At 39.1% G+C, this 26,069-nt stretch overlaps 1 protein-coding gene across 7 annotated transcripts in view; it reads left to right on the forward strand.

The window, feature by feature from the left end:
- Positions 1 to 295: 295 nt before the first annotated feature.
- The window catches only part of PLEKHA1 (pleckstrin homology domain containing A1), a 53,204-nt gene continuing 27,430 nt past the window's right edge, over positions 296 to 26,069 (forward strand). For 2 of the 7 annotated variants that reach the window (XM_061162818.1, XM_061162819.1), the window contains exons 1-3: positions 306 to 516; positions 18,580 to 18,740; positions 24,355 to 24,411. In XM_061162818.1, coding sequence (XP_061018801.1) covers positions 18,600 to 18,740; positions 24,355 to 24,411 — 198 coding nt within the window. In that variant the 5' untranslated portion in view covers positions 306 to 516; positions 18,580 to 18,599. Of the gene's footprint in view, positions 517 to 1,066; positions 1,204 to 18,579; positions 18,741 to 24,354; positions 24,412 to 26,069 lie in introns of those variants that run through there. The other 5 variants (XM_061162815.1, XM_061162817.1, XM_061162813.1 and 2 more) reach the window with 5 other exon arrangements.

Here is a 26,069-nt window from a genome sequence, read left to right on the forward strand (position 1 = left end):
CGGTGACATAAGAGAACCCTGAGCTCCACTCGCTAGCCAAGCCTCGCGTTCCTCCAAAACTACGGATCCCAGGATGCAACGCAGCGCGAGGGCCCAGAGCTCCGCGCGCGGCCCTCCCCTTGGAACCCAGGAGACGCCCAGAGCCCGGCCCGCCGCGCCTCCGGGGTCCGCGCGGTGCCTGCTGGGACTTGTAGTCCTCTCCCCGCCGGCTGGGAGTGCCCGCTCCGGAATCTCGGCCGCCGTCTGGGGGGCTGAGGCGGCGCGGGCACGCGTGCGCAGTGCGCGGGCGGGCCGTCGTGGGCGCCGCTCCCGGCAGCTGTGGGTGCCTGTGGGACACCCCCCGCCCCACTCCCCGGACCGTGGCGGCGCGGGTGCTCCGGGGGCCGAGGCCCGCCGTTGAAGTTCGGCGTGAGGAGTGTGAGGAGCGGCGCCGGGGCAGGGGTGAGCGGGGCCGGGCTCCCCGAGCGCGGCGCCGACTGAAGCGAGCTGGGACGCTCGAGGGGCCGGCGGGCGCCGGTGAGTGCGGGGCGGCGGCGGCGGCGGGCGGCGGCGCGGCGTCCCCGGCTCCCCGAGGCGCCTCCTCAGGCGGGGTTGGCCGGCCAGCCGGCGCGGCTGCACCTGGGCGAGGCCGCGGGGGGCCCGGGCTCACCTGCGCGCGTGAGGTCATGGGCGGCGGGGGTCCCTCTTCCCGCGCGGCTCCCGCGCCCTCATTGTTTTCCTGACCTCGGCCCTCGGCGGCGTCCGGCCGAGGAGGGTGTGGGGAGCGCCCCGGGCGGCCGTCGCAGAGGAGCTCTGCGGTGACTCGGTTTAAAAGTACCGTCGCGCCCTCGCCTCCCGGTTGGCCCGGCCGGCCAGCTGTCGGGGTTGGTGGTGGGGATTCCCGGCGGGCGACGCTTGTCGAGCGGGGGTGACTTTCAGGGTTGTGCACCCCGGAGGGGGTGCTCAGCCGCCTGGGGCACGGTTTTCTTTTTCCTGCGCTTTCGCTTTAGGACTCGCCGAGTCAGAAGTCGACTCCGCCCAGTGTACCCCCGCCGGCATCCTGCAGTATTCGTGGTTTTTCGTGGTTCAATGACCATAGGGTGGAAAAAGTTGGAAGTGACTCGTCCAGGGTCACGCAGGTAGGACGGAGGAGGCGAACCCAGGTCTTGAAAGCTTAAGAGGCCAGCAGCTGCCAGTCGCACCGCTTTGGGACCTGCCTGAATGGTTTGTGGTTTCTTTCGGATGCTTTCTATTGACCGTCCTGGATAGACCATCAGAGGGGAGAGTGTTGTCATAATGAAAGTGGCGTTTGGTAGAGTTCTAGTTGTGTTGTGCCCCACGGCAGAGCATCTGACCCCGCTGGGCACCTCAGCAATGAAACTAGATCGTTGTTGTTTGGAGGCAGATATAAGAGGAAGTTATAGAAGATAGAGGCAGGCAATTTGTGCCATTTTTTCTCCTCCTATTTCACCTTCCAGTCCTATAATACTTGTTTTCTTATTTTACGATTGATCGTTGTCAGTTTTGTTACGATTTTCTTTGCTTTAAGGAAGCCATTGCCATTTGTGAATTAGTTTTTCAACTAGAAAAATCTTATTTCCTGTGTGCTTAATGACTGGAACCAATAGCGCACTATGCGGTTTATACCTTTGTCTTTTATCCTAGAACTACTGATCAGTCGGCTTTATTTCCCCCAAGCACTCGGCTTCCAAACTGTCTCGGTTGGTTTAATGCCGTTGAAATACTTCTCAGTAAAATTTGGGTACCCTTTATATGATTCAGACAAAAACTTGAAAAGTTAATTTTGTAAAACTTTTTTTTCGCAAAAGACTGAAGAATTGTTATTTAAAAAAAAATAGTAAGATTCTTTCTGATTAAAAAGCCTATTTTTTTCATACTCAAATTTTCATATTAACATGTTTGTGGCAAAAAATATTTCCCCAAAGAATTTGTTTAAAATATCCTTAATTTGGCCATATCTCCCCAGGGGAAATGACATGTTAGAATATTTGCCGATTTAAGCAAGAATATTTAAGCTTAGCAGAATTTGAGTTAATAGTCAGTTTTGTAGAGCTGTAAACCCTACAGTGTATCCATTGACAGGGTTCTCTTGAAGAGTATATCCATATCAAAGGATATGGCCAGGACTTTGTGGTAAGCACAGGATAACTTTTGTGACATTGAGATGTGATTTGTATAAAATTGCTTTCTGCCTCACTTTATCTTGTTAATTAGTATTTTTATTGTTGCTTTGGATAAAGGCGGGAAGTAGCAGGTTTGTATCCCCCCTTTCCTAAGTTTTAGCAACATAGCAAAATAGGAAAGAACTGGTGTGTAAATTTGAGTTTGTCATGGACTAGGAGAGACAGTGAAACAGGATAAGTAAACAATTGTTAGGAAGCTGCCTTGAGTTCATAAGCCGGAAGGACCTTTTTAGAATTGTTTAAGGACATTAAGAATAGCATTGAGTTATTTTCTTTAAAAAGTCACTGTGGGCAATACTCACAAGTTGGTTGTTAATATATAGGATGTGATGTTGAAGACTCCTTGAAAAGTACTTGAGAGAGGTGGAAACATTTTGTCTTTTTATAAGGCATTTTCTCAAAAAACATTTAATGCAGCTTAAAAAAAATAAGACCTTTATTTAAGCCTGAAAGTTTTTACAGCCCTACTGCCAAACCCACAGTTACTTCTGCTGATGACAATTTGTAATCTAGAATAAAATCTGTGAAGTAATTTATTAGTGTAATTTAACTTGGACTTTCACATTGACGCACTGCTTGATGTTAAATAATTATTCTTGTTTAAATAATTGTCATTTAAGAATGAGGGAGATAAATAGTTTTTTGAACAAAATGTAGTAATTAGTCAGATGTGACAGTAGTTACTTTCTGCCTTTATTAGAAAATTTCAAGTTCTGTGGCGGTAACTGCCAAAGTTGTGAACTGAGGTAATATACACATATTGCTTTTTTACATGCTTGAGTATTTTACTTTTGATAATATTAAAATTTGATTTAAAATTTCAAAATGATTGCCTTGCATTTAGATCTACAATAATACAATAAAATGGCTTTGGTAGGAGATAAATATTAAAATTTAGCTTTACTTCTTTTGAGCATTTGTAAGTCCATAGCATTTGGAAATTTATTTACTGGTATCAGGAAAGAGTTCTTAGGGTAGAAACTTTCTGTGGCTTTAGACACTTGTCTGTAATGCTTAATTATTTTTAGAAACATAAAAGTGTAGGATTTTTCAAATATAAAGATAAAAATTGTTGTATTTGCTATAGCTGTAGGACTTTGTTGTGCTTAATGAGTGACATCAAACCATTTGAACTCTGAGTGATTTTTTTTCCTAGTAGCTGCTGTATGATAAAGAACATGTGAGTTTGTAATTCCTAGAAGATATTTAAGCAAACATGTGTTTGTTGTTTATTTTGGTAAGCCTTTGATTAGCTGAGTTGCTTTGATTCAGGAAGATGGTATTTTGAGGATTTTATATTGTAAACATTCTTTGAACTGAAATTTCTGTTGAATATAAAAGAAAATCAAAGTCACTTAGGATTTTTTTTAACACTTAAGTCTACTTAAGTCGTGAGAGTTTTAAAAATATTGAAGTCTTAAATATTTTTTCCTTCATGAAACTCTTATCAGATTATCAATCTGAGAGTTTTATTGTTCAAAAAGTTGTGGTTTTACTCTGTTGGGCCCTTAATAATTTACCCATTGAAATCTGAATTCTGGATTCAAGAAGTTTAACCTCTTTTTGAAGAAAGGACAGTCACAGACACTTAGAATCGGAAGCACTCTCAGAGGACTTCTAATGTAGCGTCTTACCAGGTACAGTAAATCCCCCATGGGGATTTCCACATCAGGTGTTCCTCTCATTAGTGAGGGCAGTGATGCTGTTCCATATGTCCTCAGGTCATTGAGCTTGGTGAGAACCAGACTTAAGATGGTTATATTTTTCAGCATCAACTGCTTTGAACCATGCTTTGTTGGATCTTCCCTCTTGCTACCTCATGACTCCATGGGCAAGTGGTAGCTTTTCTATCGTTTACAGCTTTTAAAAGCTCCAGTCTAATCTATTTCAGTTTAGACCTTCAGTCTATGAAAGCCGCTCTTTTCCTTTACCCCAATATCTGGCCACTTTATCCCCAAAGCACTTGCAGTGGGGAGGGGTTGTTGCATGCTCCCTGGATACCTCTTTTCCCTCTTTGTCGGTCTATTTGGACAGGGACTGGTTAGAAGAAAAATGGGAAAAGGCAACTATCTCTCACCATCTTAATAAAGTTCTCTCTTGAATAACAATGGCAGGCCATTAATGTTGACTGGTAGGCTTCCAAACGGGAAATTTTGGTGAGATCTTGCAGGGAAACTCCCCACTGCATAGTCCCTGGATGTGAAATTTGCTGCGGGTAGACCTTTACCAGCCTACACTCCGTCCTCCTTGTTTCTGTCCTCTCAGTCTGCCCGCTGATTCGTATGAGTGTTTGGGGATGAGATGGGTTTCACTCTGCCATCCAGAGTTTTTGATAACAGAAAGACAGCTCAAGTCCAGCTACCTGCTGTAATTTTCACTTAACTCACTGGAAGCTTACTTCCTCTTGATGTCAGATGGCAGCACGCAGGCTGCTTAAGTCTGCACCCTTTCTGTGTGCTGCCTGCTGTTTCTCAACAAGTCTCCTTGTCCCCCTGCTCACACAGGCCCTGGAACAGTCACTCAGTCTCCCTCATAAGCTGACGTCGAACTGGAGAAGGAGGTGACGCTCTCTGCTCCTCGTGGGCGCTTCTGATCTTGGTGAATGATTCTCTTGGGGCCCCCTTCCACAGTTTGTGGGTAGATAGCATCTGCCTCCCAGTACCCTTTTGCCTGGAAAATCCCATGGACAGAGGAGCCTGGTAGGCTGCAGTCCATGGGGTCGCTAAGAGTCGGACACAACTGAGCGACTTCACTTTTCACTTTCATGCATTGGAGAAGGAAATGGGAATCCACTCCAGTGTTCTGGCCTGGAGAATCCCAGGGATGGGGGAGCCTGGTGGGCTGCCGTCTATGGGGTCGCACAGAGTTGGACATGACTGAAGCGACTTAGCAGCAGCAGCAGCAGCAGCATCTTCCTTTCTCTGTGTTCTTCCTGAACACTTGGAATACCTTTCTTTTTTCTCCCTGTCTTCTGTCAATTGATTGTATAGAGTGGAATGATGATAAGGCACTGGTTAGGGTACCACAGCCCTGAGTTGTGTGTGTGTGTGGGGAAGGGGGGGTGTTGGTGTCAGACTTCACGGATGTTTGATCCTTGATGACTGTATATTTTTGGCTTTGTGTTTGTCAACAGTTTTGGGACAAGACTACTCCCACTCAACTTCTAATCAACAAACAGTGCTGAAGTCCTATGGGCCTCGTGAGGTCGCACTGTTCAGAATTTTCTTTTCTTTTCTTTCTCTCTTTCTGATTTTTGTTTTATTTTTGACTCACTTCATGGTTGCTGACTGATGAAGTGTTTTTAACTGTGTGCGTCAATTAATGAGTGTTTGTATACGCTAACCACTCCTAAGAACACAAGTAAATCTGAAGGATAGATTTTGTGGTGGTTTTAATAATACAATTTTATCTGTTCTATCATCTAAGCAAATCAGTTAAGTCTCCTAAACAATTTTTCATCAGATGAGGAAAAAGCAGCTTTCTGTCTGGAAACTTAAATATTAATATTTGATACAATAATTATAGGTTCCTTAATATTTCATTCAGCAAATTGTTACTGAGTCCCTTCCATATTCTAGCCATTGTTTTAAGCACTGGAGAAACAATAGTAAATAGAAAAAAAAATGTTGCTGTCATGAAGCTTACTTTCCAGTGTTGGGAAACAGACAAGAAATAGATAAATAAGTAAATGATACTGTTTGTTAGCAATAAATACTAAGAAGAGGAATGAATAGGGAGGGGAGATGGGATGGCAGGACAATTTGGAGCATTTTCAGTTTTCGATAGGATGTCAAGAAGGCTTCACTGAGAAAGTGATATTTGAGTTAAAAGGCTCTGAGTGGGGAGCTTGTCTAGTGTAGTAGGCATCCAGTGGCTAGATGTGTAGCCAGTCACGGGGGCTTGGGACAGGTTGAGTGGGATAGGGGAAGCCTGTGTATCTTTGTAAGAGCTTTGGTTTTTACTTTGAATGCGATGGGATCGAATTAAAACAATGATTCTTAACCCTGGCTGAACATGGGAATTATTGGGGGAGCTTTAAAAATGTACTGATGCTTAGATCCCATCTCCAGAGTTTCTGATTTAGTTGGTCTGGATGCTCTAGTCTAGGCATCAGGTAATTCTAATAAGCAGCTGAAGTTGCAGAGCTTTTTTGAGCAGAGTGACATTATGCAGTACTGAAGAGCATGGGCCTTAGAGCCAGATTCCTCTGGTTTGGATCCTGGCTCTGCTGCTTCCTAATTGCACGACCTTGGACAAGTTATTTGTAAAACCTTCTGTGCTTTGGAAGAGTTCTTAGAGAAAGGAATTCCCTGGAGGTCCAGTGGTTAGGACTCCACACTTCCACTGTAGTGGGCCTGGGTTCAATCTCTGGTCATGGAACTAAGAGACTCATGGATCTCTGCTCAATGTTACGTGGCAACCTGCATGAGAGGGAGTTTGGGGGAGAATGAATACATGTATATGTATGGCTGAGATCCTTTGCTGATCACCTGAGGCTGTCATATCATTGTTAATCAGCTATACCCCAATACAAAATAAAAAGTTAAACAAAAAATCTGTTCTTTGGTTTTCTCATCTGTAAAATTGTTGTTATAAGGATTAAATCAAATGAATGTTTACTTGCAAATATTGAATAAACCCTTGACTATGTGTTTTAATGAGATCACTGACAGCTTTATGGAGAATGGAGTGAAGCGGGCAGGAGAGCCCTTGGAATAATCCAACTGAGAGGTGATGGTAGCTTGGGCCAGAATGGCAGGAATATGTCTGGTGAGAAGTGGTGGGATTCTGGATATATTTAGAAGATGGAGCAAATAGGATTTGCTTATGGATTGGACATGGAACGAAAGAAGTCTTGATCCAGTGTGACCCAGATTTTGCCTGAACAGCTGGAAGAAGCGAGTGACTATTTACTGAGATGGGAAGGACAGAGGGGAGCAGATTGCCGAGGATGTATATCTGTGCCCAGTTTGTTAAGTGTAAGATGCCTCCACTATCTTCCGAGGTTTGCTCAAATTCATGTCCATGGAGTCAGTAATGCTATCCAACTATCTCATCCTCTGCCACCCCCTTCTCCTTTTGTCTTCAATCTTCCCCAGCATCGGTGTCTTTTACACTGAGTCAGCTGTTTGCATCAGGCGGCCAAAGTTTTGAAGCTTCAGATTCAGCTTTGGTCTTTCCGGTGAATATTCAGGGTTGATTTCCTTTAGGATGGACTGGTTTGATCTCCTTGCAGTCCAAGGGACCCTCAAGAGTCTTCTCTAGCACCACAGTTTGAAAGCATTGATTCTTCGATGCTCAGCCTTTTTTATGGCCCAGCTCTCACATCCATACATGGCTACTGGAAAAACCATAGCTTTCACTATACAGATCTTAGCAAAGTGATGTCTCTGCTTTTTAATATGCTGTCTAGGTTTGTCATGCCAGTCCATTTTAGTTTGCTGATTCCTAAAATGTCGATGTTCACTCTTGCCGTCGCCTTTTTGACCACTTCCAATTTGCTTTGATTCATGGACCTAACATTCCAGGTTCCTATGCAGTATTGCTCTTTACAGCATTGGACTTTGCTTCTATCACCAGTCACATTCGTAACTGGGTGTTGATTTTGCTTTGGCTCTGTCTCTTCATTCTTTCTGGGGTTGTTTCTCCACTGATCTCCAGTAGCATAATGGGCACCTACCGACCTGGGGAGTTCATCTTTCACTGTCCTGTCTTTTTGCCTTTTCATACTGTTCATGGGTTCTCAAGGCAAGAATACTGAAGTGGTTTGCCATTCCCTTCTCCAGTGGACCATGTCTTATCAGAACTCTCCACTGTGACCTGTCCGTCTTTGGTGGCCCTACACGGCATGGCTCATAGTTAATCATTGAGTTAGACAAGGCTGTGGTCCATGTGATCAGATTGGTTCGTTTTCTGTGATTATGATTTTCAGTCTGTCTGCCCTCTGATGGAGAAGGGTAAGAGGCTTATGGAAGCTTCCTGATGGGATAGACTGACTGAGGGGGAAACTGGATCTTGTTCTGATGGGCGGGAATCATTTTAGGAAACAGCAAACTAAAATGGACTGGAATGGGTGAATTTAACTTGGATGACCATTATATCTACTATTGTGGGCAAGAATCCCTTAGAAGAAATGGAGTAGCCATCATAATCAACAAGAGAGTCCAAAATGTAGTACTTGGGTGCAATCTCAAAAACGACAGAATGATCTCTGTTCATTTCCAAGGCAAACCATTCAGTATCACAGTAATCCAAGTCTATGCCCCAATCAGTAATGCTGAAGAAGCTGAAGTTGAACAGTTCTATGAAGACCTACAAGACTTTCTGGAACTAACACCCCCCAAAAGGTGTCCTTTTCATTATAGGGGACTAGAATGCAAAAGTAGGAGGTCAAGAAACACCTGGAGTAACAGGCGAATTTGGCCTTGAAGTACAAAATGAAGTAGCTGCTGCTGCTGCTAAGTTGCTTCAGTTGTGTCTGACTCTCTGCGACCCCATAGATGGCAGCCCACCAGGCTCCCCCATCCCTGGGATTCTCCAGGCAAGAACACTGGAGTGGGTTGCCATTTCCTTCTCCAGTGCATGAAAGTGAAAAGTGAAAGTGAAGTCACTCAGTTGTATCCGACTCTTAGCGACCCCATGGACTGCGGCCTACCAGGCTCCTCCATCCATGGGATTTTCCAGGCAAGAATACTGGAGTGGGGTGTCATTGCCTTCTCTGGAATGAAGCAGGGCAAAGGCTAATAGAGTTTTGCCAAGAGAAGGCACTGGTCATAGCAAACACCTTCTTCCAACACCACCAAAGAAAACTCTACACATGGACATCACCGGATGGCCAATACCGAAATCAGATTGATTATATTCTTTGCAGCCAAAGATGGAGAAGCTCTATACAGTCAGCAAAAGCAAGACTGAGAGCTGACTGTGGCTCAGATCATGAACTCCTTATTGCCAAATTCAGACTTAAATTGAAGAAAGTAAGGAAAACCACTAGACCCTTCAGGTATGACCTAAATCAAATTCCTTAAAATTATACAGTGGAAGTGACAGATGGACTCAAGAGACTAGATCTGATAGACAGAGTGCCTGAAGAACTATGGACGGAGGTTCGTGACATTGTACAGGAGACAGGTATCAAGACTGGCCCCAAGAAAAAGAAATGCAAAAAGGCAAAAGGTTTGAGGAGGCCTTAGAAATAGCTGTGAAAAGAAGAGAAGCAAAAGCAAAGGAGAAAAGGAAAGATATACCCAGGTGAACACAGAGTTCCAAAGACTAGCAAGGAGAGATAAGAAAGCCTTCCTCAGTGATCAGTGCAAAGAAATGGAGGAAAACAATAGAATGGAAAAGACTAGAGATCTTTTCAAGAAAATTAGCAATACCAAGGGAACATTTCATGTAAAGATGGGCACAATAAAGGACAGAAATGGTATGGACCTAACAGAAGCAGAAGATATTAAGAAGAGGTGGCAAGACTACATAGAAGAGCTATACAAAAAAGATCTTCACGACCCAGATAATCACAATGGTGGGATCACTCACCTAGAGCCAGACATCCTGGAATGTGAAGTCAAGTGGGCCTTAGGAAACATCACTAAGAACAAAGGTAGTGGAGGTGATGGAATTCCAGTTGAGCTATTTCAAATCCTAAAAGATGATGCTATGAAAGTGCTGCACTCAATATGCCAGCAAATTTGGAAAACTCAGCAGTGGCCACAGGACTGGAAAAGGTCAGTTTTCATTCCAATCCCAAAGAAAGGCAATCCCAAAGAATGCTCAAACTACCACACAATTACACTCATCTCACACACTAGTAATGCTCAAAATTCTCCAAGCCAGGTTTCAATAGTATGTGAACTGTGAACTCCCAGGTGTTCAAGCTGGATTTAGAAAAGGCAGAAGAACCAGAGATCAAATTGCCAACATCCGCTGGATCATCGAAAAAGCAAGAGAGTTCCAGAAAAACATCTATTTCTGCTTTATTGACTATGCCAAAGCCTTTGACTATAGATCATAACAAACTGAAAAATTCTGAAAGAGATGGGAATACCAGGCCATCTGACCTGCCTCTTGAAAAATCTGTATGCAGGTCAGGAAGCAACAATTAGAACTGGACATGGAACAATAGACTGTTTCCAAATAGGGAAAGGAGTACATCAAGGCTGTATATTGTCACCCTGGTTATTTAACTTATATGCAGAGTACATCATGTGATATGCCCGGCTGGATGAAGCACAAGCTGGAATCAAGATTGCTGGGAGAAATATCAATAACCTCAGATATGTAGATGACACCACCCTTACGGCAGAAAGTGAAGAAGAACTAAAGAGCCTCTTGATGAAAGTAAAAGAGGAGAGTGAAAAAGTTGGCTTAAAGCTCAACATTCAGAAAACTAAGATCATGCCATCTGGTCCCATCATTTCATGGCAAGTAGATGGGGAAAGAGTGAAAAGAGTGGCAGACTTTATTTATTTTTTTGGGTTCCAAAATCACTGCAGATGGTGACTACAGCCATGAAATTAAAAGGCACTTGCTCCTTGGAAGAAAAGTTATGACCAACCTAGACAGCATATTAAAAAGCAGAGACATTACTTTGCCAACAAAGATCTGTTTGGTCAAAGCTATGGTTTTTCCAGTAGTCATGTATGGATGTGAGAGTTGGACTATAAAGAAAGCTGAGCACTGAAGAATTGATGATTTTGAACTGTGGTATTGGAGAAGACTCTTGAGAGTCCCTTGGACTGCAAGGAGATCCAACCTGTCCATCCTAAAGGAAATCAGTCCTGAATATTCATTGAAAGGACTGATGCTGAAGCTGAAACTCCAATACTTTGGTCACCTGATGTGAAGAACTGACTCATTTGAAAAGACCCTGATGCTGGGAAAGATTGAAGGCAGGAGGAGAAGGGAATGACAGAGGATAAGATGGTTGGATGGCATCACCGACTCAATCAATGGACATGAGTGTGAGGAAACTCTGGGAGTTGGTAATGGACAGGGAGGCCTAGCATGCTGCAGTCCATGGGGTCACAAAGAGTCAGACACGACTGAGGGACTGAACTGACCTGAACTGAGCTTTGTCATAGCTTTCCATCATACTAGTTCAGATGCATTGTGTAGAATTTTTTGTTTTGTGTTGCGTTTGTATATTTTTTCTCTTACTGTGAAAATCCCAATTCTTAATAACAAATAAGTTTTTTTATTTTATTTTAAATATAGTCATAGCATCAATATGTTTGCATTGGCCTATTGTTGAAGTACATGAAGTACTATCATTTAAATAAAAGAGTTTCAGAATTACAATAGCAAGTAGGATTGTCAGTCATAAGGGAAATGCACATTTGATTTTGTTAAATGATGCCAAATTCACCTCAGTAGGGCTGTACCATTCTGCATTCCCACCAGCAATTTAAAAGAGTTCCTATTTTCTCACAGCCTTACTAGTATAGCATATTGTCAAACTTTTGAATTTTTGCCAGTCTCATAGATCAGAAATGGTATCTCTGTGCAGTATAGATTTTGGGGGGAACTTTTCTTTTTGTAATGAAGAGCTGTGAATATCCACAGAAGCAGACAGAATAGTTATAACTACAGTACCCAGCATTTAGCCTCAACAGATATCAACCTGAGCCATCCCTCCTTCATCCATCCCTCCTTCCAGATTATTCAGGTAACACTTTGTGTGAATAAATACCTCTAGATGATAAGGATCCATTTTCTTAGTAATATAACCACAATGTCATTGCACTGGAAAAAAAATTAACTATTTCCTTAATATCTTGAGATGGTATTCAAATATCCAGTTTCCTTAGATAAACCAGTGTTGCTGTTGTTGTTGTTAACGATTTAAATAAGGTCTACATGTTGTGATTATGTCTTTTCAGGTCTTTTAATTTTTATGTTTTTACTCAGGTTTCTTTCCCCAACCCCTTTAGAATTTATTTCTGAAGAAACCATGTCGTTTGTCCTGAGAAACTTTCAAGAGTTTGAATTTTTTCTGTTTGAAACTCTGATATAGTTGAACATGTTCTTTTCTCTGTCTTCGCTATTTCCTATAAATTGGTAGTTAGATCTTGTATCAGGTATTTTTACACTTTTTTCCCCCTGTAAGTGATAGATGGTATAAATTCCACAAGGAGGCACATGAAGTCTGTTGCCTTTTTTTGTGATGTCAGTAGCAATGTCTGTTATATCTCTGTATGTTATTTTGGGATTTTGTTATTATGAGTGAAGTTGAGCATCTCTTCATATATTTAAGGGTCATTTTTATGTTTTTTCTTGTAGAATATCTGTTCAAGTCTTAATTGATTTTTCTGTTGAAGTTTTGATATATTGCCCTTGGCATTTTTTGCAAGCTGAACTTTAGGGATGTTAGCCTTTTGTCATGTAAGGTGCAAGTATTTTCTGCTGGTTTTGAGTTACTATCAGGATGTGTCACACAGAATATTTAAAAAAAAAATTATTTGTAGTCACATTTATCAGTGAATTTTTTGTTCTGGATTTTTAAAAAATTCTGGAGTTAAATTACATACACTAAACTTTTAAAATTAACAATTGATAAAAAAAACCCCAAAAAACAATTGATGAATTTTGACCATATTGTTGTATGCATTACGAGTTCCTTTGTATTATAGAGTGCTATTTCATGTTATAAATATACTCTGTTTTAAAAATCTGTTCACCTTTTGATGGACATTTGTGTTGTTTCTGGTTTGGAGCTGTTATGAATAAAGCAGCTATGAATATTTATAAATTACTCTTTGCATGAATATATTTTCATTTCTCTTGAGTAAATACTTAGAAATAGAGTGGCTGTGTCATGGGTTAGGTGTATATTTGGTTTTATTGCCAGAACTTTTCCCACAGGGATTGTACCATTTTGCATTCCCATCAGCAATACGTAAATTCTGGATGCCCCACACCTTTGACAATATTTGGTGTTGCCAATCTGTTTTAATTTTAGTCATTCTGGGTGAGTATATATGTTTTAAAAACATATTGCCATTATTGAGGTATAATTTTACATACAGTGAATTTTACCCCTTTTAGTGTACAGTTCTATAAGTTTTGATGGATTCATATAATTGTTTTACCACAGTCTAGATATGCAACAGCTATGTTGCCAAAAAATTTTTTCTCTAGTGTTCTTTTGTAGTCAGGCCTATCACAAGCCCTCGCAACTGATGTCTGCTTTATATCACTGTAGGTTTTTATTTTTTCCTTTAATTTGTATGCAGTACAGCTCACTTTGTGTGATATGTGAGCCTATTTTTGATAAATGCATAGTTGTTTATCCTATCACAATCATGATCAGAACAGTTTCGTCACTCCATAAATTATCCTTTGAAGTCAGCCACTCTCACTGATCTGTTCTCCTCCCTGTAGCCTTTTGGTCTGACTTCTCTCACTTAGCAAAATGCATCTGGCATTTACACACGTTGTATATATCTCTACTTTGTTCCTTTATCTTGCTAGATAGTATTCCATTGTATTCGATGTAACAGTTTCTTCATTTACCAGTTAAAGAACATTTGGTTTGATTCTGCTTTTTGCCAATTATGAATAATGTTGTTTTAAACATTTGCCTATAGATGGGCTTCCTTTGTGTCTCAGCTGGTAAAGAATCTGTCTGCAGTGCAGGAGACCTGGGTTCTATCCCTGGGTTGGGAAGATCCACTGGAGAAGGAAAAGGCTACCCACTCCAGTATTCTGGCCTGGAGAATCCCATGGACTGTATACTCCGTGGGGTCTCAAAGAGTCAGACATGACTGAGCAACTTTCACTTTCACTTCACTTTGTGTAAATGTAAGATTGCAGTTCACTTGGATAAATACCTAGGAGTGGGATTGCTGGGTTGTATTGTTAAGGGTAGGTATAACTTTCTAAGAAACTGCCAAAGTGTCTTCCCAAGTTGCTTTGCCATTTTGCATTCCATCAGCAATATGAGAGAGTGTTCATTTGCTTCACATCCTTGCCAGCATTAGGTATTGCCAGGGTTTTCTTTGTTTTTGTTTTAGCCATTTTAGTAGGTGTGTAGTGGTATCTCACAGGTTTTATTTGCAACATCTTCTTCACTAATGATGATGAGCATCTTTATATGCTTATTTTTATTTGTATGTCTTTTTTCTTTTTATTATTTTTAAAAAACTATGTATATCTTCTTTGTTGACTTGTCTGTCCAGAGTTTTTTTGCCTATTTTCCAATTTTTTTGTTTGTCTTATTGTAATAGTTCCTTGCCTATTTTTGGATATGTGTTATGTGATAGATAAATATGTACTGAATATTTTCTTGTGTTCTGCAGCTCATCATTTGACTTCTTACTGGTGTCTTTCAAAGAGCAGTTTTTAAATTTTGATTAAGTCCATTTTATTAACAATTTTTATGGGTTAGGCTCTTCATGTCTTACCTAAGAAATCTTTGTCTAACCCTAAGGTCATGAAGACTTTCATTCATATTTGTATATATTCATATATGTGGGTGTGTGCTCAGTCGTATCCGAGTCTGTGCAACCCCACAGACTGTGGCCCTCTCTTGTCCTTGGGATTTTCCCAGCAAGCATACTGAAGCAGGTTGCCATTGCCTCCTCCAGGTGATCTGCTCAACTCAGGAATCCAGCCCACATCTCCTGAATCTCCTGCATTGACAGGTGGATTCTTTACCACTGAGCCATCTGGGAATCCCATATATTCATAAAATATTATCAGTATATATTTTATAGATGTGTGTATATATGTACTAGAATTTTAATTGTATATTAGGTTTCCAAACCATTTCAAGTTAATTTTTTTCCACATGGCTCACTAACTGTTCCAGTATCATTTGTTGAAGATGTTTGGAGTTGCATTGACATCTGTTGCAAATCTGTTGACAGTATATATATGAGTTTGTTTCTGGATGCTGTTCTGTTCCCTGTATTTATTGTTATCTTTTCACCAATCCTACACTGTCTTTATTGCTGTAGCTCTGAAATCAAGTAGTGTAAGTCTGTTCTTTGGAAAATAGATTTAGCTTTTCTAGGTCTTTGCATTTCAACTTATAGAATAGAATCACCTCATCAGTTTTTATAAAATATCTTGGAATTTGATTGAAAGTATTGATAGCTCATTCCTTTCTGTGTCTGGATAATATTCCATTGTATGTATTATGCATGTTGATGGACATGGGTTGTTTACACTATTTGGCTCTTGTGGTTACTGTTGCTGTGAACATTCATGTATAAGTGTTTGAGTACCTGATTTAATTCTTTTGGATATATACCTGGGAGTGGAGATGCTGAGTCATGTGGTAATTCTGTGTTTAACTTTTGAAGAACCACCAAACTGTTTTATGCAGCTGTTGTGTCATTTACATTCCCACCAGCAATGTAGGAGGGTTCCAATTTCTCTACTTCCCTGCCGATACTTATTATTTTCCTCTCTTAATTATATCCATCCTAGTGGGTGTGAAGTGGTAGCCCATTGTGTTTTTGATTTACATTTCCCTAGTAACAAATAATATCGAGCATCTTTTTGTGTGCTGGTTGGCCATTTGCTTCTGTTCTTTGAGAGAAATGTCTTTCTAATCCTTTGTCCATTTTTAAACTGGATTTGTATTTTTGTTGTTGAGCTTAAAATAAGAGGTTTTTTTGTATATTCTGGATATTAGACTGTGACTTCAAATATTTCCTCCCATTCTACATGTTTTTGTTTTATTTTCCTGATGTCCTTTGATGCAAAAAAAATTTTTTAATTTTTATGATGTCCAATTTGTCTTATTTTTTTCTTTTGTTGTATGTGCTTTCATTGTCATGTAAGAATTCATTGCCAAATCCAAGGTCATGAAGATTTTCTTCTGTTTTCCTAAAGTTTTATAATTTTAGCTGTTATATTTTGATTAATTCATTTTGAGTTATTTTTTGTATATGGTGTAAGACATGAAAGTGAAAGTCACTCAGTCATGTCCAGTTCTTTGTGACCCCATGCACTATACAGCCCATGGAATTCTCCAGGTCAGAATACTGGAGTGGGTAGCCTTTCCCTTCTCCAGAGGATCTTCCCAACCCAGGGATCAAACCCAGGTCTCCCTTATTGCAGGCAGATGCTTTACCAGCTGAGCCACAAGAGAAGCCCAAGGATACTGGAGTGGGTAGCTTCTCCAGTGGATCTTCCCAACCCAGGAATCAAACCAGCATCTCCTGCATTGCAGGCAGATTCTTTTTTCTTTCTTTTTTTAAAAATTAATTAATTTATTTTAATTGGACACTAATTCAGTTCAGTTTCAGTTCAGTCACTCAGTGGCATCTGACTCTCTGCAACCCCATGAACCACAGCAAGCCAGGCCTCCCCTGTCCATCACCAACTCCTAGAGTCTACCCAAACCCATGTCCATCAAGTCAGTGATGCCATCCAGCCATCTCATCCTCTGTCGTCCCCTTCTCGCCCTGCCCTCAATCTTTCCCATCATCATGGTCTTTTCAAATGAGCCAGCTCTTTGCATCAGGTGGCCAAAATATTGGCGTTTCAGCTTCAACATCAGTCCTTCCAGTGACTACTGATCTCCTTTAGGATGGACTGGTTGGATCTCCTTGCAGTCTGAGGGGCTGTCAAGAGTCTTCTCCAACACCTGTCTTCAGTCCTTGGGTTGGGAAGATCTCCTGGAGGAGGGCATGGCAACGCACTCCAGTATTCTTGTCTGGAGACAGAGGAGGAGTTACAGAGTCGAACACGACTGAGAGAGTGAAAAATATAAGTTTCATGTGAATAGCCAGTTGTCCCAGCACTGTTTGTTAAAGAGGCTGTTCTTTCCCATTGAATGATATTGGCACCCTTGTTGAATATCTGCCACAGATGTATGGGTTTGTCTCTGGACTCTTAATTCTATTCCTTTGGCCTGTGTCTTTCTTCATGGCAGTATACCACACAAGTTGATCGTTTTTACCTGTTAATATGTGTTAGTATAGTGTATTGATTTTTCAAGTTTTGGTTACATTTTAGAAGTTTTTATTTAAAAACTTTGGGTTAGTTCATTAAAAAATTATCTCCAAATGTCAGATTTATGATAACACATGTATACAAACATAATGGATAGTTTTGTTTAAAACATTTTGGTGTGTTTCACCATTTCTCTAGCTGCATACAGATGAGTGATTTAGATAAGCAGTGTATCAGGGCATATTCTAACTGAATTTTTGCGACGAGTTTAAAGAAAAACTAGCTACATAAATAATTCAATCTGTCACAAGATGTTGACACTTGCTCTAGAAGGCCCAGAGTAAGATAGTCTAGAGATTTGCATCACATCGGGAGGGAATCATATATCTATAGTTTCTTAGAGAAAAATGGATGGAAACACTGCTTTTTACCCAAGTCATGGTTTTTAACTTTAATCAACACAACAAAAATTTCAGTCCTTCAGAACCAAAATATGATAGGCCTCTGAAGTTTCTTTTCATCTGTAACTTCTCTCTACTCTCTCTCTTTTTCCTGTAATAATTTATTTGCTGAAGAAAATGGACTTTTGGTCCTAATGTTTCCCACTTTTGCTGATTGAATAACTGTGGTGCAGTTTGATATGTTCCTGTGTTCTTTATTTCCTGTGAGTTACAAGTTGACCTTAGGGAAATCTAGAGACTTGATCAGATTGAGATAAAACATTTTTTTGGTTATATGCACCTCATTGCTAACGTTAGTGTCTTCTGTTAGGACGCACATAATACCTGCTTCTCTGGTGACTCAGACAGTAAAGAATCCACCTGCAATGCTGCAGACCTGGATTCGATCCCTGGGTTGGGAAGAACCCCTGGAAGAGGGCATGGCAACCCACTCCAGTATTCTTACCTGGAGAATCCCCATGGACAGAGGGCCTGGTGGGTTGCAGTCCATGGTGTTGTAAAAAGTCAGACACGACTGAGTGACTAAGCATAAAATACCTGCTTATGTCTGTTTTTATCATGTTCGCTTACTTTATTTTGATTCATTTTGGTTTTAATAATTCTAGGGGTTTTAGATGGAACGGTTAAGATACAAGCTCTAGAGTCCAGGAATCTTGGTTCATGTTTTATTTCATTACCTACTAGTTCACTAATTTTGGAAACTCACTTCCCCTACTCAGTGTTAAATTTTTATCTATTAACATGAAGAGGGGATGATGGTGTCTACTCATGGGGAAAAAAAGTAAGCAAATTATTCAGCTGAGATGAATAGCTCTCCTTTGTCCCCATCAGTGTACAGTTGCATATAGTAACCACTCAAAGTAAGCTTAATTGCAAGTGATTTTTGCCCTTGCTTTTATGTATTCACATTAATGAGCTCCCAACTAATGTTGGAAAGTAGGCTCTTTGTTGAATAAACTGTACCATAGCATGTTTTATGCTTGAAGTCCACTGAGAATTACTTACTGCTAATTTTTTTTTTTTAACAGTGTAATGTTCAAGCTCAGAAATGCCTTATGTGGATCGTCAGAATCGCATTTGTGGTTTTCTAGACATTGAAGAAAATGAAAACAGTGGGAAATTTCTTCGGAGGTACTTCATACTGGATACCAGAGAAGATAGTTTTGTATGGTACATGGATAATCCACAGGTTTGTAAAATCCAAAAGGTTCCCTCTTCAAAAGCATATGGATTTTAATTATTAAAGTATTTGACACACTATGCAGGTGTTAGGATTGGTCTTCCTAAACAACATATGTTTATTTCTATTGACTACTTATTTCTACTATTCTCCTTGCCCTGTACCTCCAACTCCTACTGTTAAAGTTCAGAAGATGAAGCTCAGTTTGTTTGATAAAAATTTATGCATGTGATTATGTTTTTCCTTCCTTGGGAGAAACAACTCTAACTCTGGTAGAAAATTTTTGGATTATTTAGATTTGAGGTACTGTCTCTAAGATAGAGACAACTATCTTTTGGTAAATAAGCTGCTTAACCAATTTGACTCTCTTGCACTTGTGTAGTCCTTTCATCTTTTAGTGTCAGACTTGAGTGACAGCCACTTGTGAATTTGATTTTTTTTGGTTACCTTGCAAATTATTGGGGGCAGATGTCATATATTAAAAATTAGAATCCCATTTTTAAGATCTGTGAGAGGTCTTGGCCTGGAGATCATCTGTTGAATGGTTTTAAATTTTCTTTATCTGTGAAACTCTTAATTCAAATTGAGATGTATATTGCAAGGAAGTAGGTGCAAAGCAAGAGATGAGTCCCTAGCAAACTTTTAAGCTGATCTGGTCTAGGGGATGACCTGTACAGGTGAGGAATGAAAAACTGAGGAGAGCAGGGACTGGTAGGAGGTTCTGTTCTATTTCACAGAGAAGGAACCAGAACCCCTAACAACTGGTCTGGTATTCTTTTCTCTTCAATATTGATTTTTAGATTAGGCAAAATGCATATTGCGAATACATTTATATTTCTTCATATAGAATTTGAGTTGTGGGGAACTATATTTAATACATTGAGATAAATCGTAATGGAAAAGAATATAAAAATGAATTCATTTTCTTTCATTTTCTTAATTCATGCAGAAAATATGTTCATTTTCTGAACACATATATATATGCAGCAGAAATTAACACAGCATTGTGAATCAACTATACTTCATTCAAAAAGTCAAAGAAAAAAGAGAATAGGATAAATACTCGACAATTGAAAAAGTAGTCAATTGATAGTACCCCTGAAGGCCACGGGGTTCTGAGTAATCCCAGCAGGACTTTGTGAAAAGCAAGTCCAGTCCGGAAGCAAACATCCCCTCATCCTCTCTTCTAATGGGGACAGAACAAGGAGAGATGATGAATTGGAGCTTGATAGTGATAAGTTTTTTAAAAAATTCTCTTATATGAAAGGTAATAAGGTGATAATCAAGTCCTCTAGGGGTTTATAATGTACGTAAGCTCACACATTGTAACTGGAAGTTGATCATCAGCCATTATTTTAGAAAATATAATGTCATATATCTTGGGTTTGAAGTTTATACATTTATCATTTACTATACCTGATATTCGGAGAAGGCATTGGCAACCCACTCTAGTACTCTTGCCTGAAAAATCCCATGGGCAGAGGAGCCTGGTAGGCTGCAGTCCATGGGGTTGCGAAGAGTCGGACACAACTGAGCGACTTCACTTTCACTTTTCACTTTCATACATTGGAGAAGGAAATGGCGACCCACCCCAGTGTTCTTGCCTGGAGAATCCCAGAGACGGCGGAGCCTGGTGGGCTGCGGTCTGTGGGGTCGCACAGAGTCGGACATGACTGAAGCGACTTAGCAGCAGCATACCTGATATTACTGACAGCTTCTACTGATAATTGAAAGAAATTATAAACTTCAAACTAATTTTTTTGAGTTGTAAGGGATCTTAATCCTTAGTATTAATTCAGTCTCCTCCTTAATGCAAGAGACCCATTTATCCCTAATGTTCACTATGTTGTTTGAACTACACATTACTAAAAAGTATTTATTATAGTTGAGACAGCTTTAGTTATTGTTTTGCATGCCAAAATCTAGTTCTTTGTATCTTCTATTTATGGATCTACTTTCACCCTCTGATTCTCTATACATTTAGTCCTGTATCCACATGGAGTCTTTCAAATTTCGGAGGATTGTTTGTATTTTAATTAGTTTACATTATTTGATTGCTGACCTTGTATGAAGCTTTTTTTCTTTTGCTAGGAACTGTGTCTTCTCTACCCTTGTCCTTATTGAACTTATCAATACCCTGTTTTACTTCCTTATTTCTGACTATGTCCAACTTTCTTGGGTGATAGTAACCTGTCTATGCAGCTATGTGATTAATACCTTTATTTACTTGATCATTGGGAGAAGTCATTGGGAGAAGGAGCAAGTCAGCAGAAATCAAAAGTTCATGTTTATTTTCTTTTCTCCTTTTTTTAAAAAACATGAATCCAGTTCCTCCTTTTTATTGCCCATCTCTTTATCTGTTGCACAATCCCACTCCATGTTTCCAAGGTGGGGAGTAACTTAGCCCCTCTTGACTCCCTCTGATTACAGTTTACTAGATTCCAGTTTCCGATTTTCCTCCCCACACAAACCAGTGCTTAGTTCTTATGAGCTTCCCTTGATTTCTCTCTTTCGTAAGATCTGGTTGACTCTTGTACAGTTTCTCCTGAATGTTATTTACACCTGCTTGATTGTTTCTCTGTCTTCATATAATAGGCTCTTCTCCTTAGAATATCTCCTTTTGTCAGTACTTCCCACTTAAACAGAACTAAAGGAAAAGAACAAAATAGAATATGTGTATTACATAAACTTGGATTTCAGAGGGAAGTTGTGATTGTAGCTAGCAGAGGGAGTGAATGTCTTCCCAGAAGTGGTAGTAACGTTTGAAATTGACCGGGAAGAAAGAGTATGATTTTGGCCAAGATGTAGAGAAATGGGTATTCGGTGCTCACCCAATAGGTGGGGCAGGAAATCAAAGTAAGGAGCCTTGTGGCATACTTGGAAAATAATTGGCTTTGGCTGTAGCAGGGAGGGTATTTGTTAAAGTATGTGCTTAGCTAGATCTTTTTCACATGCACTCTTTTTTTAAAGCCAAATTTCTGTGGTGTAATTACTTAGCCCATTAGTTTTTTTGGAGTGCAGAATTTTAAATCTGTCTTTCTATTCAGTTTATTCTTAATAATTTTATCTCTTCATACCAACTAATAAGAATCTTTTACAATCTGCATTCTGTCATCCAGTGTATTAGCTTTCAATACCAGCTTTGTGTCACTTTAAAATGTATTAAGACATGTCATGAAAACTTTAGTAAAATGTCTTGCTAAGATTATTATGTTGAACCACACGAAATTACCATTTTACTACTATTTTGACCTACTAAAAAAAAAAAAATGGTGATTTCATATGATTCAACCTGGTTGCATATGTTACATGCCCTAGCACTGTTTCACTGATTTTAATACCCTGTCCTTAGGGAGCCATTCTTCCTCTGATCACTGCTTTCTTTACATTAACCATTGGTTTAAAAATCCATTCTAGAGTATTACTAGGGAATCAATTTGGGGCTGTCTGTGTTTTGTTGATGGTGTGAGACATGGTGGAGAATTAATTAAGTAGCTTTATTAGAAAGTGAATTTGAAAAAACCTGAAAGAGGATTTTCGCAAAATGAGTAGAGGAACTCATAACAAATGGCTTGTTTCCCTTTTTATCTTAAATGTCATACTAGTTTATTATTTCTTGTCCATTGTCAAATAACAGATTTGAAACCCACTTCTTTTGTGAATTGGCAGCAATCATACCACTTCGTAGAAACTAGGTATTTTGAATATCCTTTGTCTGCCGGGTACTTATATTTCATTGTACCATGTCATTAATCTATGACCTTTTATGTCATACAGTCAGGATATAGTTGCTCATTTCTTTTTCTCACCCATGGGATTAGAGCTGTATTCAGCTAGTTCAAATGATAGAATTATGGAGGATTAAAAGAAAAATAATGATTTCGAATTGTGGAATAGCAGTATTTGGGAAAAAAAACTCTTTGGTAGTGGTTAGAAGAGCTTGAAGACATTTTAATATTTCATTTCCTTATCCAAATTGAAAAGAAAAAACCCTTTAAACATAAAACATTTTGTATAAGGACAACCATTTAAAGATACACATTGAAAGTTATAATTTTATGTACATGTTTATGATATAAAAGCTTGTATCAGTATATAGTCTGGAGTTTAAAGCAAAACATAACGCAGTTTTACTCTGCATAGAAGTGACAGTTTTGAAAAGACTTGTCCATGTAAACAATAACGAATTTGTGATTGAGAATCTCGTCTTTTAAATGTCTAGGCTTCCGTATCATTAACTGTTTCCACTAAGCTTACAGAAGTTTGAGACAGGTACCTCCTAATCATTCATGAGAATAAGCCCATAGATTTTTTTCTTTAATGTACATTATTATAAAGGAAATTAAAAATTGATCCTTAATCTACAGTGGAGGAAACTTTTCAAAATCAGGACTACTATTACTTTTACTTTTGAAATCATCTATCAGTCTTTATGTTTATTACTTTTTTCCAGATTCTTCTATCTGGTTTTCCCATCTCCATCTTCCCCGTCTATTATAGTCCAAGATACGTTAATTAAAGCACAGTTTTGGTTACAGAACTGCTTACAAGCCTTCTTTAATGGTTTCAATGATGTATATATATGTTTTTTTGGGGGGGGCTGCTTGCAGGATACTAGTTCCCCAACCAGGGATTGATACCCAGCTACCACACTGAGAGGACTGAGACCTGAGACTGAGACTTGGTAATTCCCTCCAAGTCTTCACAGTATAAATTCCTTGCTCCTTTGTTTCTTGTTTAGGTCCTCTATGATTAGGCTGTTAGTTTAAGTTCTTAAACCACTGTTTCCTACTTCAGCCCCGTGTGGCCCCATTTTACAGGCCAGCATGGTCTCTTTCCCATTTCAATACAGTACATCCTCTTCTGCTTGGTGAAGCTCATCTGTTTCTCTGCCTGGAATATTCTCCCTCCTGCTCTTTGTGTTTTGAACTTTATAAAGTCCAGCTTCAGTGCTTTTTATTCTTCCATTGAGTCTTTCTGATAGCCTCAGCCAGAAATGATTCTCCTTCTTTTAAGACACATACCATAACCCAAACTTGGGAAGGGAAGAATAATTACATTTTTTATGAATGTGCCAATATATACATTCCCTGCATATGGTTTTAAAAGTATCAATAATTTTCTTGAAAAATGGTATCAATGTAGATTAGTAATGGTGTAATAAATACTAACATAATTTAAATGGGGGAAAATCCAGTCTTTTTAAAGATATATGTGATTTAATAATTTTAATAAAACAAAGTATATATTTACTTTTTTGAAATTTCTTACCTTTGTATTTGTTTTATGTTTAAATATTTTTTCCCCATTGCTTTCTGAAACAAAATCTGATCTTGCTTATGGTTTGTTAAGCTCATGAAAAAAATTTAGTTATAATGATAGTAAAATAGCCTTTAGCTATAACAGAATGCGTTGTGGTGGAACAGAAAGAATTCAGTGTTGTTATCCATGTTGTCCACTTGATTTCAAACCTAGTAAATACTTGAACTGAAAAGTTAATTTGTTAAGTGTGACATCTAAACATCTGATTTCTTAACTTTTTTTTTGGTGTGTATAGGACATTTTATGTGAAATAAATTTGTAATGTTGGATCATTAATTATATATTAATAATTTGTTTATAGAACCTACCTTCTGGATCATCACGTGTTGGCGCCATTAAACTTACCTACATTTCAAAGGTAGTTTCTCTGTATTGTCTTACATTCATGCTTGAATGAAGATCCCTTAGAATGAGAGTATGAATGAAAGGAGCCGACTCTTCTCTTTGTCATTTAAGATGATGTTCTGGTTCATATCACACTGAAAACAGTACTTGCTTACTATGTTTAGGATGTTCTTTGGTAAAATTAGGATATTTTATCAAATTTAGAGAGAATACAGAGACACATTATAGAATGTAGCAAATTGGGAGGTTAGCATTAACTTTTATGATTAGGCATATGAATGTCAGAAGGGGAGATTGATCTGTTAATTGTTAGGTTCTGTGTTTGGGAAATCTGGTGAAGATTTTTCTAAATCTGTATTTATTGAAACTAATTTTTAATCTCATTACCTTTTTTTCTTTACATCTTACTTTGAGGAGAATATGAACTATCTTCATGATGAAAGTTGATTTTTTCCCTCATTTGACTTTGTCTCTATTAATTTCTTTTCAATGTTTGTTGACTTTTCAGAAATTTTTGCAATACTATTTTTCTTTTCAAAAATTTAGATTCGTATTAGGTAGTTTTTCCCCTCTTATTATCTTTTATTAGTGTTTTGGGAACTGAGATAGAGAGATGCTGAGGAACTATTAATAGTTTTGTTTTACAGAAAGTAATAAGCTTGGTGATGGCTTGAGATATGAAAGTAGCAAAACAGTATGATTAAATAATATGTATATACATACTGTTATGCATATATTGGGATTTATTAGCAAAGGTCTTCATCGGGGACCAGTTTACAAGTATGTCTCTGTTTAAAAGAAAAAGATATTTTTGATAAATAAAAAGCTTTGTTATCAGTATCATAATAGAGCTATTCATTCTCACTGACCAAAAAATAAAATAGTCCTTGGACAACAAAAATTACATATTTAAAGGGAACCATTTTACTTTAAAATCATTATTATGTAAATTTTCAGAAGACAAATTTTGTTTAAATATACCTCAAGTGTTCCTATAAATTTAAGACATTTAGTAATACTTCAGGGTAGATAGCAACTTAAATTCTATAGAGACTATAGTTAGGAAGTGTAGGATTCTATTGTAGAATAGACTGTAGATGCCCCCCAACACCCCACCCCCTCATCAGTTTCCTTGATTGCCTGCAGTATACATATACTGCAGTGTAAACATGCTGCCAGGGATTTTTGACTCTTAGTGAAGTGATGTGGAAAGGCCTATTTCATTGGAATAGGCAGTTGAGGTAGAAATTGCCCATGTGCCTCTATCTTTTCAATTGCTTATTGCCTGGTCTTTTTAAAAATGGGAGGTCTTTTTAAGGATTAAGATATTAATTCAGTAAAAAGGCAGACTGGCCACTGCTTTCCCCTCCTCCATTGCTTCCCTTTTGAAATATAACCTTCTCTATGTAGTGAAGTTTCACCTCTGCCCCATACTGAAGTTTGAATTGTATGCTTGTACTCTACTTTAGACTTGCCACTTTTCCTCAGAATTTATCCCTGGAACAAACTTCATTGTGATTCAGTGCTCTGAATTTGTAGTTGGGATCAGTCAGGAAACCTAAACTTAGAATTCCTTCTGAAGGTACAGAACAGATGCTACAATTCTGAGTTCTGACACTGGGCAGCAGCATGGCAAACAGCCATGAATGGGCTTCAATGTGAGCTACTTTA

The sequence above is a fragment of the Dama dama genome, chromosome 15 (assembly GCF_033118175.1).
Source record: "Dama dama isolate Ldn47 chromosome 15, ASM3311817v1, whole genome shotgun sequence".
In the NCBI taxonomy this organism is placed as follows: Eukaryota; Metazoa; Chordata; class Mammalia; order Artiodactyla; family Cervidae; genus Dama; species Dama dama.